At 32.4% G+C, this 19,088-nt stretch overlaps 1 protein-coding gene across 1 annotated transcript in view; it reads right to left on the bottom strand.

Annotated features, from left to right (window-relative positions):
- Positions 1 to 19,088, bottom strand: part of BANK1 (B cell scaffold protein with ankyrin repeats 1) — a 400,016-nt gene that overhangs the window by 72,221 nt on the left and 308,707 nt on the right. The window contains exon 8 of the mRNA XM_051965591.1: positions 4,129 to 4,162. Coding sequence (XP_051821551.1) covers positions 4,129 to 4,162 — 34 coding nt within the window. The remainder of the gene's footprint in view (positions 1 to 4,128; positions 4,163 to 19,088) is intronic.

The following is a 19,088-nucleotide window of genomic DNA, read 5'->3' as shown; positions in this document are numbered from 1 at the left end:
ATAGCTTTTTCCTTCTTAAAATTACTATTGCCTTTTCCCAAAGGACTGAGAGAAATAAAAGAATAAAATTGTAATAAACAAGCACAATCAAGTAAGTTGAGTATATATAGTGTTTGTGTCTAAAATTGTAGGTTTCTGTACTTTGTGCCTATCACCTAACTCTTTGGTAGGAGATGGTCATCATTTCATTATAGATCTTTTGAAGATGTGGTTGGTTACTGCATGAAGCAGAGATCATAAGTATGCTGTGATCATTTTCCTTTAAATGTTATTGTTTTTATATAAATTGTTCTGACTCTTTTCACTTCATTTGCTGTCAATACTACCCAGAATTTACTGAAATTGTATCTTTCATCATTTCTTATTATATATAAACATCCCATTATATTATAATTTATTCTATCACTATACGTTCATTATATCATATCATAGTTTGTTCATCATTCTCCAACTTCCTAAGAGACAGTTTAACTCTGTTTGCCTCAGTTTCTTCATCTACAAAATGAGCTGGAGAAGGAAATAACAAACCACTTCAATAGCAAATAAATCCCAAAAGGAATCATGAAGAATCAAACATGACTAAATAACAATTTGCCAAGAACTATGCTAAGCATCAGGGGTATCAAAAGAGATAAAAGCCTGTTCTTATTCTCAAGTAGCTCACAATCTAATAGGAAGGTAAAAAGCAAACAATTTTGATTAAGCAAGCTATATACAGGATATATATATATAGGAGAAAATTAAAAGAGAGAAGTTATTAGAATTAAGAGGGGTTGGGAAGTATTTCCTGTGGGATTTTAGCTGTGATATAATGTAAGTCAGGGAAGTTAGTAGGTGGAGATGAAGAAGGAGAGTATTCCAGGTATGAGATAAAGTTAGAGCAAATGTTTTGGGTCAAGATGGATTATCTCATTTATGGAAAAGCAAAGAAACTTGTGTCATTGAATTGAAGATTATGGAATAAGAATGATTGAAAGACCAGAAGGATTTAGGTTGTGAATGTGAAACAGATGATTTTTATATAACTTTGGATGAATGGGAAGCCAGGGGAGTTCACTGAATAAAGAGGTGACATGGTTAGACCTGTACTTTGGAGAAATTACTTTGGTGGCTCAATGGAAGATGGATTAGAGTATGGAGAAACTTGAGGCAGGAAAACCCATCAATAGGCAATTACAATACTCTAGGCATGAAGTAATAAGGGCATGTACCAGAGTAATGGCAGTGTCAGAGGAAAGAAGGGGGAATATTTGAGTGTTGCTGCAAAGGTGAAGTCAATAGGCCTGACAACAGCTTAGTTATGGGAGGATGAGAAATAATGACTTCTGGATGACTTCTAAGTTGGGAGCCTGAGGAACTTGGAGGATGATATTGCCATCTACAATAATAATGAAGATAGAAGATGGGTGGGATTTAGGGGGTATTGTGCTTGTTTTATTCATGTTGAATTTAGGATGTCTACTAGTCATCCATTTTAACTTTTCTAAAAAGCAGGTGAGGATTCAAGACTGGAAGTTACCAGAGAGATTAGAGCAGGAATAGTAGATTTAAGAATCATCAGCATAGAGTTAGTAATCAAATTCGTAGGAGGTGATGAGATCAGCAAATGAAGTAAAGAAGGAGCAAAGAAAAGGACCAAAGCAAAATTGTGGGACCCCTATGGTTAGAGATTGTGATCTGCATGAGAATCCAGCAAAGAAGACTTTAACCAGAAAGAACGTGGGTGCCCAGGGACAGGGGATGCTGAGGTAGTAATTTCAGATTTGATTTCACTTTGTAAAAAGATGAATTTCTGGAGATCAAGAAATCCAGGAAATCAGTTGTGTGAGAAATGAAGGAAATCTTAGGTTTGGACAGATTTTATTTTTAATTCTTGAAATATAGTGTCCAGGCTTTTTTTGTTATTATAATTTTTAAGGACTCTTTCAATTCTTAAATATTTTTCTTTGACTCATTTTGTAGTTGTTTTTTGAAGGTAGAGATTTTAAATTTCCTTCTGTTTTTTAATCTTTTGATATTTGTTCTAATATTTCTTGCTGCTGGATTTGTTTTTCTTTGTTCTAATTTTCAGGGATTCCACTAACTCAGATAAAGATTGACACATTCTGTTCTATTCTTCTTATTGTCCTTACAATTCTTTCCTTTGAGATAATTTTTTTTTCATATCTTTTGTTTTGTTTCTTCTAGGTGTCCACATAGTTGTTGTAGAAAATCTATTTTCTCCATTGATTCTCTGCTTGCCATTACTATGGAGTTAGATTAGCAATAATTTTTAACATCAATTGGTGCTTGGTCTCTTCTTCTGTTTTCTAAATTCTTGTGCTGACCTGCTATGGTCAAGAATTTTCAGATTCAGAGTGTAGGATATTTGCAACCCTCTCTGGAATCTTAAGACAGTATTTTAGAGATCACAGAACTCCTAAGTTTATGCTTTAAAAGGATTGCTGATTAACCACCAGTTGTTTGATGTTCTTCCACAGGACTTCCAAGGTTCTCATTCTGGGTTTTTTTTTTGACCACCTCATAGATATGTAAGGTGTGCTACTTCATGTCTCAAAACATAGAATCTTGTCAGGTACATATTTCTCATCTCTCGTCATATTTATTCTTGATTTGCCTGAGGTGCCACATTTTCTATTACCTATGGACTTTTGGATGACTTTTGGTGAAGATTTAGGGTGAATGATGACATTTAACATGGTTTCTCATTGGATTTTTTGAATATTATCCAGTCTGGGAATATATATTTCTTTTTAAAATGCTCTAATATATCACATTTATCAATAGTTTTGATAAATAGTATTTCTAAGTATTGCTAGAATTGCTAAATATAGCAATTTTAATGAGAATGACACTGTAATATAGTGGAATAGCTCTGAATTTGAAGTCAGAAAACTCCAGATTCTTCTATCCTTCACTAGTCTGTCCAAGTTCACATTTGTGGTAGTCATTTCATCCTCTGCCATCTCTTTTTCCTTTTGTTTTCAAGCTTTCCCAATAACAAGGTCTTAACCAATGAGTGTACAAAGGTCAGGAAGTACTATTATAAGGAATCATTATAATTACTATTATTACTAATTATGATTTTGATGAAAATTGTATTTGATCTGTCAGAATTTAAATGGAAACTCTTTTTTTATCTTAACATTGGGAAAAACACAAGCCTTATGATACACTCTATCAGTAGCACTCCATTAAAACTATAGGTGCTTAAAAGGGAGGGAATCTTTTTGTTTGAGAGAGTAACTACTTTTAAAACAGCTGAATTTGAAAATCTCAAGTTATAAAGTCACAGCAAGTGCCTTAACATATTATTATTTTTTATTTATTATCATTATTGTATTTTTTAAATGAAATCTCTGATGTCATTGGTGTAGGGAGTACTCCAGAAGCAAACTCATTCTAAAAACATTGCTCTGTGAATTGTAGTCTCAAGAATTTCCTTTGGTACTTCAAAGCCCAGGATCATGAAGCCAATAATTGCTAGAGGAAGGAATAGGATCCAGGTTTCCCTGAGTCTGAGGCCTGTCTTTTGTCCAATACATCCCTTTCCCACAAATGGTCAGGGAGACATTTATGTCATTATTATCTCCATTTTATAAATAAGGGAACTCTAACCCAGCGTTTAAATGGCTTGTCTCATGATTATCTTGTGCTTTAGTATCAAATGAGAGTGAATTATAGAACTTTAAAACTGGAATGGTTTTGAGACCATCTAATCCAATTTTTTTTTTTTATTTTGTAGAATATGAGGTAGAGGAACAAATAAGCTGAGTAAGGTCATGCAGTTAATTAATAGTAAATTTGTAACTTAAATTTCAGTGCTCTTTCCAGTAGATTACATGGTCTTTAGAAAATAATGGACTAGAGACATAATATTTATTTTCTTTAAGGAAATTAAAACCATTCAACTAATATTAAGTGGTTAGACTCAAAATGGTAATAATAACTTTACAAATACAATTTGTTCTAAATATATGTAACTCAACTATATTGTCACTGAACATAAAATATTTATTTAGATTTTCCACAATGATTAAATTTATATCTACTAAGAAACATAAAACTTATTAGAACAAAATAGAGGGACTTTAGGTATCACATCTTCCATTTTTTCTGCATACTTACTTTCAAGATCATCATTTCTGCTATCTCCATGAATCTGAAAAAGAATAATTTGATTTAATAGGTAATGATATTCATTTATTTGGATAAATCTTCATCGCTATATAGTGTATAGAGTATGTGACAGGAAGGTTGTTACCCGGGAAAAAACAGAATCTCTTTTCAGTTTTTAATCAAATACTTCATCTTGCATATTTTAGGGCTCTCAATGTGCCCTGTTCAATTAACCTCTAATTAAATAGTACAGAAACACATTATCTGTGATAACACATAATTTAAAAGCATCTACTCAACTGAATGAAAAATGAATGCAACTGCAACTATCAGAGGACTGTTTTTTTTTTTTGAAGAAAAGAATAAAGTATTTCTAAAAAGATGCAGATGATTATGTGAAACATCCTTTTCAAAATCTGATTATTCCTTTAAACTTAAAATACTTGGTTTACTTTTAATGACACAGAAAGATGAATGTTAAGTATATATATGTTATATATAATATTTTCTCAATGAGCTTGTCCAGAGATTTGGGGAATGGGTTGTCATATTTATCTTTCCGCAACTTCTGGATATAATTTTCACTGAATTTAAAATAACTTATTACAAAGAAGGAAGATAAAACTGTCTTTGGAAGTCTTAGGCCTTGCACATACTCAGAAGATTTTTTTTTTCAAAATAATCATGTCAGGTATTATCCCCAATTTGCAGAAAAGAAAAATGAGATTTAAAAGTGGTTAGATTACTTGTCTAGAGTAATGTAGCTAGTAGATGCCACAGATCAGATATAAATTTAGATCTTTGACATTAAGTTCATTATAACCTCCATTGCAGCTGATATAAATTATTCAGTTATAAGACATATAATAAATAGATAACATTTACCTAGTGTTTCAAAATTTTTAAGACTATCATATATATTTTCCCATTTCACCCTCAAGATAATCAGGTGAGATAAATACTATAATAAACATTTTAATTTTGGGGTGGGTCTGGGAGGAGGAGGAGAAAGAGGAGAAAGAGTGATAGATTTCTGGTAGAGGTCTCTGCTTGACTGGAAGTAGACTGCCAAACGCCCACATATCACATTCTACTCTAGCAAAAATCTAAAAACAGTTCCATACCAAGGAACAATCGGAAATCTAATGAGAAACCACATTAAGTGACTTCAACTCAAGAACTACATAAAAAGGCAAACAGAAATCCATGGCCATTAGGAAATAGGCCTCAACAGATAAATAAATGTTAAACATAGGCCAATAACAATAGATTGAAGCATTCTGAACGTCAGATGCTGGAAAAGGCCTTAAAAATCCAGTACTGTGAACTTCAAAAATCTACAAATGTCTGAACATAAGAGGTAGAGTTTATCATAAGAATCTAGTGGGCCTGAGGCAAGAACATGCAGGGCCCATCACCTCACCCAAAATTACAATAATAAGAACAGTTTGGCCCTAGCACAAAGCTCCATGTCAGGAATCAAGATCCATGATTGATGAACAACTCAAAAGGAAAAAAAAAAGATATAAAAATTATTGTTACTCTAACTTCATAACAACTGCAAGCAATAACTTTATAAAGGGGGAAAAAGTAAATTTTCTTGAAATACAAGAATACCAAGAAGAAAAAAAAGCAAAAGATTTTAAAAAATAAAATAAAAGCTTTTAATGAAAGACTTCAAAAGAGAATAAGAAGTTTATGGTAAATGTACGGAAGAGAATCCCTGAAAACTAGAAGAGATCCCATAGAAATCCATCTACAACTCCACAAAGAGGGAAAGAGATAATAGAAGAAACTCAAAACATTGAAAAAAATATAAGAAAATTTAAGGTATATCAAAAACAACTGACCTGGAAAACAGATGGAGATAAGAATCATTGGATTTCCTGAAAATTACTATAATAGCAAAATTGGACTTTTGCAAAAACTTAGTACAGTCTTATAGAAGGGAAAACAAACATTTAATAGTGAATTTTAAAGAATTCCTCATTAAAAATTAAAAAGATTTGAAACGCAAACACAAGCATCAGGAGAAAATTAGAAACAAATTTATTTGAATGATTGGAAGGAATTTTATAAAGATAAGGGACCAGCATTCTGATAGAGGGAAATGAAACAATTGTCACTTCAGAACCTTAAAGTTTTAAAGGACATTAAGGAAGTTAAATAGGACACACAGAGGATCAGAACTAAGATTAATCCTTTTCTGATGATTTTAAGAGCAGAAAGAAAAGAGAGAGAAGTAACAATAATATTATGCAAAGTTTATATAAAGCATTCCAGGTAGACATATACAAGGACTGTATAGGATAAGAAGACATGGATGTGCCGTGATCTTTACACTCTGGAGAATGAGATAAAGGAACCAAAGTATCAAAGTATTTTAATGAAACTAAATTCATTTAAATACCATAGGATAATATAATTTGATATCAGAAGGGATTCTAGAGGTTTAATATTTAAATCTTTCATTTTATAGATAAGGAAACACATCCAGAAAGAGAATTAATGTAGTTACTTAGGACAGGAGAAATTTTTCCCCTATCTCACACCTTATTAAGAGGAAACATTCTTGGTACTCTAAATGGCATAGTATAAAATAAGAAAAAAATAGAGATTATAAACTAAATATAAAAATTGTTTCATATGTCTATATTTTAATAAGTAATATTTGTCCCTCAAAACCTGTTTTGCATATTTCATAAATTAATATGAGAATATAGGAGAAAAAAGAATTTTCATTCTTATTCCAATAACAACATGAAATATATATTTTTTAATTCAGTAAGAGATGTATTTACTTCAAAGCTTTTTAGTTTTGTTGTTGTTGCTGGTTTTTAAATGAGACTTGTACCATGTTCTTCACAAACCTAAAAGTGTTACTATAAGCAATAACTTTTAAGCAAACTGTAATTAATAGAACTTTTGCATGTGCATATATACATATTTGTTTGTGAATGAGAAAGGGCATGAATATGCTAAACCTGAAACTTAAATGAATCACTTTGCTCATGCATAACTATAACTGTAGGAAACAGAGGAAAACTAAAAATAATTCTAGAGGGACCTTCCATATAAATTTCCAGCTAGCAGAATGTGTTTATTACAGGAGGTAACTCTGTTCTACTTTAACACTGAATAATTAATTTTAGACAAATGCAAACTGTGTACAGGAAAGTGACATTTATATTCCATGATCATAAATGTATAGACACTCATGTTATCCAGGAAACAATTAATTTCTTCAAGAAATGTGAATGATATTTATAGGAAAATGCTGACCTTTGTAGCAATTTTCCTCTGATACCTTATATGACAACCATCTGATACATGCTGATTTTAAAATGTTACCAATGTTAAATGTTGATATTAATGAATATTAATAAAAGCAATACTTACTTTAATGTCAAATATGTAAACATCATAGACTAAGAGTCAATGTTGGTCCTTCATGTCTAACCTTTTCAGCATGCATTATGTGATCTATAGAATCTGATAGTCTCTTCATTACTTATTTTTATAGAAAACACAAATTCTGGAAACTGTGTTAGTCAACTGCCCAACTAATCATCCCTATACCTTCCCAGTCTTGCTCTAGCTATCACTTCTCTATGTATGTCTTCCCCTATTAGTTCCTCAAAAGAACTTATGAGGAAAGGACTTTTATCTCCTTGTAATTTTTTCTGCCTGAAATAATCATCTCAACAGACATCCTGTTGCAAAAGTTACTAATAGATGCCTTTAGTAAATGTAGTAATACATACATTGAGATTAAGAAAAAAGAAGAAATATTTAATTCTTAAATATTTTTCTAGGAGTGCATGAGTCCTGATTTCCCTAATATCAGATTAACTTTCGTAAAGTTGAAATGAACAATTGGAAAATATTTCACTAATCAATGTACAAGAAAGTGCTTGGTTGTTTTGTCTTTTTAAATAGAGGTATAATTATATAAGTGGTAGACATGAAATGCTGATTCACTTTCTAATATAGATATGGCTCAAACCTCAAAACTGTCTCAAGACTTGGCATTTGATTATATATGTTGAGTTAGTAAGAGTAAGAAAGTGAGGCTGATGCCATGATATATCAAATAAGATTAGTCTTAGTAATAGTAAAGACCTTAAAGATATCAAATGGAAACATCAGTATTGAGACTAGTGCCAATAAGTCTCCACATGACTTTTGGGAGAGCTTAGTACTGAGGAGAAAAAAGACAGTTCTGGATTCAGAGGATTCAGAGAGATTCAACTCTCATCTCTATTTCTATCCTTGTGACATCGAACAAATCATTGAAGGTTTTTGGGTTTGAGTTTTTTATTTGGAAAATGAAAAGGTTGGACTAAACGAACTCAAATCTCTCCAATTCTAAATCATCGATCCTATGATTTTAATATCTTTCCATGTGGCTGAGTTACATAATATGTCTTTATAATTTCTAAAGTAATTGAGACTGGTTAAAATATTGTACTTCAAGTCAATTCTTTCAGAGTTTTATAAGCCATGGATCTTAAAAAATGTCTACTCCTTATATAAGCATAGGGTACCATTGTATATAATGAGTAAGAAACTTGAAATGTATTCCTAGGGGATGACAATTTTAACTGTGCACTATAATTATACATTGACCTATATGAAAGCAATAGACTACAAAATCTGGGCTAACATTCCAGAGGAAGATAATGAAGTTTGTTCATACCAGCTGTCAAGAATCATGCATAATGTAACACCCCAGATGCTAATAACAGCAAAAATAAGGTCCCAAATTGTTTTTTAAGGACAGGAGAAGCTGATCTTTGATGCAGGTCCCAATATGATTCCTTTGGCTCCAATTATATCTTTAAAGAGAGTTAGTTTTTCCTGTGGCCACACAGGAATATGAACTTGATGTAAGCTCAAATAACTTTTCACATTGCAAAGCTATATACCTTGAGAGTGAATCTTACACAGAACTTCTCTCCAAACTAAGTGAAGGACTAAGTAGAGGTTGTATATGAGAATGAGGGGAGCTGAAAGGATGATATAAGGAAAACGTCAACTTTGTTATGGATGTTGGGACAGTCAATGCACAGAATATGAGAATTTATACACTCATCTCTATCCAAAAATGGGAGGTAATGAGTTTTCTCTTATATTTTGAATAAGAAAAAGACAAGATTGTCTCATTTATGCATATGATACTAATGACAAAGTTAAATATTTGCTTGTTTCATTTTTCCTTCTATTTTCTTTCTTTTTCATGAAATCCAATGCTCCTTAAATTGGAAGCAGGTAAAATAAACCCCATTAAGAAGGAATTGAAATTCAAGTGTAGAGTACATTCAAAACATTCTCCTGACTAAAAAGGAACTTACATTTTGAGGATGGCAAGAAAAAATCACAAATTATCAGCTAATATAGATGAAGCCAGATTATGTAGATATTTGAAATACTGGACTTCATAGGTAATTTGGGGCTTCAAGTAATAGCAGTAATCATGTCAGAAAGCATTTATCAAGCATCCACGTGCTCAATATCCTATGTCCTAATAATGCAAAGAGGTGAAAAAAAGAAAAGAATCCCTGTTTTCAAGGAGCCGCAAGGGATTCTCAACACATATGGAAAGTGATATTTTATGAAAATTAGGTAAGCAGTTTGAATTTATCAGAAATAAGACAAAAGGCTAATAGAAAGGTGAATGAAAGATGAATTAGGTTGAAGAACATAAATAATGATCAAAACATAAGTAGTAATGCAAAAATCATTATCAAGGGCAGGTATAACTATAAAGCATTAACATGCTATTTTGTTGTTTGGCCATTTTGATAGTGTCTAATTCTTCATGATTCCATTTGGGATTTTCCTGGAGTTTTTCCATTTCCTTCTCCACTCATTTTACAGATAAGGAACTAAGGTAAAGTGGGTTGAATGACTTGCCCAGGATCCTTTAGCTCGTAAATGTTTGAGAATAGATTTGAACTCATGAAGATAAATCTTTCTAACTCTAGGTCTGGCATTCTATCTCCTACACTACCTAGATGCTCCATGTATTTAGAAAGAAACCACAGAGTTCAAGTGCTTTTTGATTTTACGGAATGCTGGAAACTAAAAAAAGAGGTACTTTGACATCAGGAAAATTTGGGTTTAAATCTCATCTCTGACATATTGGTTGTGTGATCATTAGTTAATCATCAGTTCTCTGAACCACGGTGTATATATATATATATATATATATATATACATATATATATATATATTTTTTTTTTTGCTGAGTCAATTGGGATTAAGTGACTTGCCCACAGTCACACAGATAGGAAATGTTAAGTGTCTGAGGACAAATTTGAATTCAGGTCCTCCTGATGTCAGGGCTGGTACTCTATTCACTGTGCCCCCTAGTTGCCACAGTTTCCTTATCTTTCAAAGGAGAGGATTAACTTATATGGTCTTTCAAGTCATTTGTAGCTCTAAATTTATGACCTAATGAAAGATTTATGGTAAATAAACAAAAACAACTCAATTGCAACAAGAATTATTTAAAATTTTTTTGGGGGGGCAATCCAGACAATTGGTTGTTTTACTTAAAGAAAAATTGGACATAAAATTTTCAACTAAATTCATAAATGCACATAGTTTTAGATCTCTTTTAAGGCAGTTTTCAAGCTACCAGATTAGAGCTGGTTTAAAGGCAGACAAGCTATACTGAATGTTATGAGAAAGCTTTTTGTTAGCTTGTACCTGAGCCAGGCAAAGTCTCTGTGTCCGTCCTTTACTATCAAATGGAAGAAACCATACATAGTAATGAAGTGTTAGAATTGTTGAGTCACAGTTGTAGTGCATCTCATCGATCTAATGGACTATAACAGCTGGGTTCTGAAATCTCATCCAAGCCATAAATGGAGAACTCTCTGTGTAAACGTAGTAATTTCCTACTAAGACTATACTCAACTATTATTAGAAAATAAGTGTTATCTGATGAAATAAACAGCATGATTCTGTGGGCTTATGCAATTCCAATTTCATTTCTGATGAGGTTTTGAATAGCAAGTTGATTCATTTCTGTTTACCAAACAGAATTAGAAAAATCAATTCTTAAGACATTGCAAAGATGAATTTAAAACACACCACCAATCAACAGATCCAAAGATCAAGAATTTCTTTAAAAGGCAGCTATGTGGCACAATGGATAGAGCACCAGCTTTGAAGTCAGGAGGGCCTGAGTTCAAATTTGATCTTAGACATTTAACACTTTCTATCTGTGTGACCCTGGGCAAGTCACTTGACCCCAATTACCTCAGGGAAACACACACACACACACACACACACACACACACACACACACACAAAACAAAACAAAACAAAACAAAACAAAACAAAAACAAAACAAAAAAACTTCCTTAAAATATTTGGTGGGATGATAAGTGGACCTTTGAAATCAGATAATTTGAAGGTCAGTAGTTATCTAGTCCAATTCAAATCTGATAATGATTTTCTCTGGAACATAACCTGGCATTCAGTTGATTCTTGAATATCTCCCCTGAGGGAGAACCTTTTTAAAACAGTATAAACCACATTAATTATCAATTACATGTTTTGCAAATCTTTCCCTTTTCCTAATGTTGCCTTCTATGGTCAAACAGAAGAAGCCTAGACCATCATCCATTTGACAGTTTCAAATCATCTAAAGATAAGTATTACTTTCTCCCTCAGTCTTCTTCACTCTAAACATTTCCAGTTCCTTCAATTGGTTCCTTGATGTGAGTTCAATGCCTTTCATTTTCTAGGTTTTCCTTTTCTGAATGCTTTCTTAGATCAATATCCTTCTGTGGTAGCTGGATTTCTCACTAGCATTTGTGGGTTCCTATGCAAATAAGTAGGAAGAGGGAGGCAGTCATTGATCCCAAATCAACTCAGAACTTACGTGAGAATGGAGTATTTATTTCCAACCAGCAAAAAAAAAAATGAAATAAAACAAAAAGCCAGCACTTTGAAATATTTCATAATTTTTTTCACAAATGTGTAAGAAAAAAAAGTGTAAGAAAGAAAAAAATTATGGAAAAAGGAAGATAAACTATGACAAATTCTCTAGTTTAAACTAACAGCATAGTATCTTGACATTAGAATAATTGGCCTTTGAGGCCAATTTTTGCAAGTTTTAAATCTATGATCCTTTAAAAAATGGCTAAAAAACAAGCAAAAACTATTCATTACTGAAATAAGAATTACTTTAACCTGTAACTCAATCAATGTAAAACTTAAAGTAAGCAGCAGAGACAGGAATCATTAATACATCCTCAGATTCTAAATCCAAGGTTTTCTTTTTGTATCCCATAACTCAATTTTAATGGATTGGAAGAAAGAAGTAAAAATAAGTCAGGAGCAGTTTTAATTTTTATTTGTTATGATGATCACTCAAATAGTTAAAAAATGATTTAATTTAACTTTTTTAAAGTTAAAAGATAAGATTATAGCTGTCTCAAAAACTGATAGGTAGTATTGAAAACTCATTAAGAATAAGAGAGTCTCCTCAAACCATCATCATAAATTACCATTCTCATTATTTTCTCACTTTCCTTCTTCATGTAACACTATTGTTCCCCTAGCTCCTCTCCTATGGGTCAGATGTAAATATGTATCAAAATACATAGTAAAGTCAAGGCTAAGATATTCATTTTGCAGGAGGCATTCTTCTTTTTCATGATTTCTGGTAGAATTCAAAACATTAAATGCATACATGATTGCTATTCAATGAATGTGGCAAGTTTAGACAAGGAATGCAGTTTAATTTCTCAAAGTAAGTCCAAATGAATAAGACGATAAAATTTAATTAACTTCAGTTGACTAACTTGATAGTAGAATAAATCTAATGAAAGTTACTGTGAAGTCTGGCTAAGGTAAATAAAATGAAATCTTTCTTTTTTTTCTGGTAGAAAAAAAAACTATTTTTCAAAAATATTTTTCTCCTCATTGTATGTAAAATCAGAATAGGGGTGAATCAATAATGCCGATGTGCTCACTTATGGAATAAATCATTTTCTTCAGGCCCCAAATCTGACAAGTCAGAAGTTTATAATCTTGAAAACAAGTTATATTCAGTAATATCCACTATCAAAGGGCCTGGGATTGAGTTTTACAATAAAATAAGCCTCATTCTTCTTTAACTAGAAGGTATATGGGGTGTTCACTTAACTCAAGACATAGTGATTGCTTGAATAAATTGAGACCAATTATAAAAAATAAGCATTAACAGTGGTTTTAATATAGCTGGATTAGTTTAATAAAAAATTAAGAAGTTCACATAAAAGATTACTTTCTTTTTTAGATTTCAGCGTGTCAATTATGGGGAATTGAGGGTAGGGGAAGATGGTCTTGTGAATCGAAGTTTGGAGCATAACCATTAAAAGAAACAACATAGAAGATGGGAAATTAAATCTCCCAATCAGGAAGGACCAGTCCACCTCCCCCAGAACAACTTTACACTATGCTATGTTTAATTTTCAAATACAATCTTAGAAAAAAAGATTTAAGAATTTATAATTTTAGAAGTATTAAAAATATTTTTTCTACATATCTTCCTAAAAATCTCCTTGGTTACTGTGTTCAGGACAAATCTGTCAGTAATGCAGTTTTTGTTAACTATCATAAGGAAATATTGATTCTAGAGTTATTCATTTTTAATATTTTATATGTTTAAGACATTGATATAAGTATGAATTGGTTGCATTGATGAAATTATTATAATAATGTCTTATAAATGGAGATCATTGAATCCGACTCCCTCATTTAATTGAAACTGAGACATATTAAGTGATTTGTGCAGGGTCAGACAGCTAATAAATTTCTGAAGCAGGTTTGAAATACAATTTTTATGACTTTAATCCCAACTTTCACTGAATCACCTAGGTTATTGAAATATTGAGTTAGACATGACTGTTAATAGAAATGTTTTGCATAACTACACATGTATAACCTATAATGAATTGCTTACATTCTCAATGGAAGGTTAGGTGGGAAGGGAGGAAGGGAAGGAAGTGGGAACTCAAAGTTTTAAAAACAAATGTTAAAAATTATTTTTATGTGCAACTGAGGAAAAGTAAAATAGTAAATAAATTTTAAAAAAATGAAAAACTGAATTAGAAATAAGGATATAAGTGGGAACATTTTTGCATATTGTTGGAAAGAGAATCAAAAGTGATAGCCAGAACCCATCCATTGTTATGACATGTGATAGAACACTAATCTATTGCTGAATTTCACTTTATTCTGCTTGCAGTGGCTGAGCAATGAACACATTACTCTACCTTGCATCCTCAAACTTTTTTGGGGGCAAAGATTATTGGCAAAGATATTTCCCATTAAAAAAGTTGGTTTCTTAGAAAGATAGGTAAATCATAACATTTAAAAATTTCTTAAGAAAAAGAAGCCTTTAATTAACTCTCTCTGAAAAATTATTTTGATTGTAGAAATTCCTCTAAGGATTGGCAGTTATCTATGAATTCTCTTTATAGTGTGCTCTATTTTATTGTTATGACCCTTGATGGCCTCTTTTTTCTCTCTCCCAGTTTAGCCTCAGAAATGCAGATGAGATCGTCTGTCAATCAGTGTCATATTCAGTGTCTTGGTCCTAAGGACACGTGGAGTTAATCAGTGTAGTTCTGAATTGTCATAAATCCACTTCATTTCCTTCCAATTAGCAGGTAAGTACCCTGAGTAGGCAACTGATGGATTCTTCTACTTGTAAGGAGTGAAAAGCCATCCATAGCCCCAAAATGCCAGGCATACAAGAAGATGTGGTGTCAGTAGAGTGGGAAAAATTATTGATGGGACAGCATCCAAGAAGTGAGTAAAGAAATTGTTGGGAAGACTAGCAAGTCAATACACCCAGATAAGAGCAAGAATGACCAGGAAATAGAATTTAGAATCCTAAGAAAGAATCAGCAACAACAGATGTGAACTCCAAGCTGGAGGTTGAGAAGCAGTCATGGTTTACCTAGATCCTTAAAGGGGCAACTTCAGAACCTGGGACCAATAATTTATGCACAAAGTACATAGAAAACAAGTTTCCAGGTCTGGAATTACTAATAATATCTTTGAAGGGGTGACCCAAACATAAATAACTATATGTAGAGGCATAAATAACAGAGAGAGGCACATTATGTCAAGTTGTCAGTATGAAGATATATGAGAGTGAAAATTTAGGGTCAATGGAAGGATTAAGAATAGGAACCAGGAACGGTGTGGGATGCATCAGGAATTACACTAGCAATTTTTCACTTGTAATTTTAATCATTTGCTTTTCTTGCTTCTAATAGGAGGAAAACTGATTATTTTGGAAAAATGCAGTTTTTAATATTTGGTTTGAATGACAAATATAGTGAAAGATGATTCTCCTAAGAAGATTCCATTTTCTGGAGATGGTTAAACAGATGATGGCACAAGAATGTACTGGAATATAACTTCACCATTAAAAATGAAGAATACGAAGAATTCAGAATACCATGAGAAAGAATTATGTACCAAACATAGAGATAAATCGGGAAAACAATATGCACAGGGGCAGCTGTGTAAATGGAAAAAACAGAAAATGAAATTACATGCTGCCATTAAATATAGTCATGATTTCACCAAAGATGGGATCCAGAAAAAAGATGAGAAAATGTACTTTCCTTCTTTTTATATGCAGGGCACTGTGGATTTGAAACTTTGTATTTTTCAGTCAGTTAATGTATTAGCTAATATTGCTAACCTGCATTTAAAATATATATACACACATATGCTTTACTACAAAGGATGGCTTACTCAGCAGGGACGAGAGGAAAGATATGTTTGGAAAGGAATATGAGAAATCATTCTTTAAAAAAAGTTCCAAAAAATGTTTTTTTTTTTAGATTTGAAGGGAAAATAATAGGCTGCAAATAATAATAATATGTTGCAAACAGAAAACATCATTTTAATTTCAAATGAACATAGAAATACATAGGATTCTTAGTAATAACATTTAATTGGATAATGTAATCATTTGTATTAGTGGGAGCATAGGATTGAAAGGTGTCTGGCTTCTACTGTCAGTTTTTCTCTTCCCCTCTCCCCAAATAGAAAATTGAGAATTATCCTCATTTCATATCTAAAACTTTAATGGATATACTATTTTATCACTGAAACCTAGCTCCATCTCTTCATATGATTCCATTCTTGACCATATCTTTCTGTACATACTCCATAAAGAACTTATCTGCTCTCATTCACTTAATATTTGGTGCATACCTGTACAACACTGCGATTGACCATCTGATGATATTATAATAGAGAAAAAATTGATCTTTGTATATATTTGCTTACATGTTGTTACTCCCATTAGAGGGCAGGGACTGTCCCCTTTTTGTATTTCCAGTACTTAGTACAATGCCTGAAACATAAAAGGTGCTGAATAAATGTTTATTGATTGATTGATTGATTGATTGATCTGACAATTAGGGAGAGCTGGGTTCAGGTTCTTTATCAGTTGCATGACACTAGACAAATCAATTAACCTTTCCATGCCCTTGGTCAAAATAAATATAAGTCACAGAGCAGTTTGTTGATCTGCATGAGGACAGAAAATTCCTCATCTGACCTCCCTACAATAATGAAATTCCAGGTCCAAACAAGTCTTCTAACCTGATGGATATAAGGAGAGGCCTTGTTGCATTCCTATATACCATATCAAAGCAATAGGTAAAGAATGTAAGTTGCCATTTTAAAGAGATGTTTGAAGTTTGCAGATTGAGTCAAATAGAATGTGATATTTTATCTCTTGTCTTCTTAGATCATTTAATTTTCCTGTATATATCTAATCTTGTATCCAGTTTCTTGCTTCTATCTCAGTTCCTTGGATTTTGGTACTTTGAAAAAATCTTCAAGCTGACCTAGAGTGATTTTTCATTTATATTTGCTTGAATTGTATTCAGATTAGTGCCTTAAATAGCTCTATTGGCATCCTTATACTCCCCTTCACAGGAGATATGACAGTACTTATTAATTTCCTAAATCATGCTTCAAATGGCACTGATAGGTTGTTGCCATGGGCCAAGCTTTCCATCAGGGAGCTTCAGAGGCTAAAGAACTATCAGCAAGAATTGAATGATATCTCAATGGGCCTGGGTCAGTGCAAGGTACATTTGTCCATTTATAAGAAATCAACTCCTGGTATGGCAACAATTTGGACATGGTTACTAAGAGAAAGCAACCAGTGCAGTATCTAAGGAGTAGATGGAGGGACAGTCAAAAGACATTCAAGTATTCCTGGGTTTATATAAATTATCGGGGTATCTCCATTAGTACTTTCAAGGACTTGGGCCTAGGATGATCTTTGTGGTATTTCAATAAATGAACTGGCTGTTTATTGAACCTCCTTTTACTCCAGAGAAATATAATCCTTTATCCTACAATATGAAGGGATTCCTTAAGGAGGCCAATGATATTGCCTGCCATTGCCTTTTGAAATAACATTGCAAACCTAAACACATGCTAATTTTAGTAGGAGCAAACAGTAAAATATGCCTGTTCTTCATGGAAATATATGAAACTTCTTAGGGAATAGCAATATTTTTCCTAATTTGTTATAGGTAGGCTTGTCCATACTCAACCACAATGAATTAGTCTATGAATACATGGCTTCTGATTTTTCTTATTTATCTGCCAAAGTGTGCGTAACTAATCTTACCCTTCATCTTGGCCAAGGTTATGATCCATCCCCCAGCATTTTTCTCGTTCATTCACTAGGAACATATTACATAATAGGATGAAAGAGAAGAAAATAATTCACTTCAGGTGGGTGCCACAGCCAGATGAATATGAAGTTTTCAGAAAAGAAGCCACATATGAAGAAAAATATTGACATAGTGGAAAAAGAATAAAGGACAAATGTTTTTCTTTCCAGCTTATCAACAAACCCTCATTTTCATAGCTCTTTAATATTGGGAGAGCCATGTCTCTGAATACAACAGTTCTTGGTGATGATAGATTTTAGTATCTCTCTAGATTTTACAGACATTTTAAAGCTATTTTTTAGATTTTTTGAACTTAAATTGGAGTCCTGACACTTGATTTTTTAAAAAAATTCTTTCTTAATCATATGCATTTTAAAAATATTTTATTTTATGAATTTCAAAATAGTCTCTCACATGGAAATTACAGTTTAAAGTGTACTCAATAGGGGATTCTAGTCCTGCACTTGACAATTATTTCCTTTCCTTCAGGACAGAGGAAAATTTCTCAGCATCGATATAAGACTCCAATGACCTACGAAAAGAACTATACTCAGGCAGATTTCTGCAACAGTTCAGGAAAATGGGAATTGATATGGCCTTCAGGTTGGGCAATTTGTGCTGGCACCAGCTCAGGAAAACCAACATACTTGTACTAAACATGGGATTACCATACAGACCAAGATAGGAGAGCTTGCTACAATGGTACAGAGAGGGCAAGGCTTTATAAAAGTTAGAGTCATTGATCCCACATTTTCTTCTAAGAAGAGGCCCAAAGGCTTCAACAGAATGCTGAAAGGGTACATTATATTAAAAAAAAAACCTTATAAAGAAAGACAACTTTGAAGGACTCTAGGACAGATTAATGAAATGAAAAAACAGTGCTTCCAGAGGACTGAATATGAAGCACACAATTCTCTTTCTGCCAGAGACGTTTGCAAAGCAGAAATTAGTTTTTTTTTTGATTGCATAAATTATTAAGAAAAAAGTTTCTTTTTAAAATGTTCACAAAGGTGTGTATAGAAGACAGAGAAAATAATGCTCAATAGTCAAAAAATATAGAAAGAGAAATGTAAAAAATTTAAAAAAACCTTTTTTTTAACTGTCTAATTATTAAAGAGAAACATACTCCTGGGGGCTCAGGATCTATAATATTAGAAATATGACCACCCACAAATTGGTATCCTTAGAATTCAGAAAGGAGTAGTAGTAATAGTTGATTATTTCTTAATATTCAGCCGGTGAAAG

The sequence above is a fragment of the Antechinus flavipes genome, chromosome 6 (assembly GCF_016432865.1).
Source record: "Antechinus flavipes isolate AdamAnt ecotype Samford, QLD, Australia chromosome 6, AdamAnt_v2, whole genome shotgun sequence".
Classification (NCBI taxonomy): Eukaryota; Metazoa; Chordata; class Mammalia; order Dasyuromorphia; family Dasyuridae; genus Antechinus; species Antechinus flavipes.
This window is presented reverse-complemented; position numbering and strand designations above follow the sequence as displayed.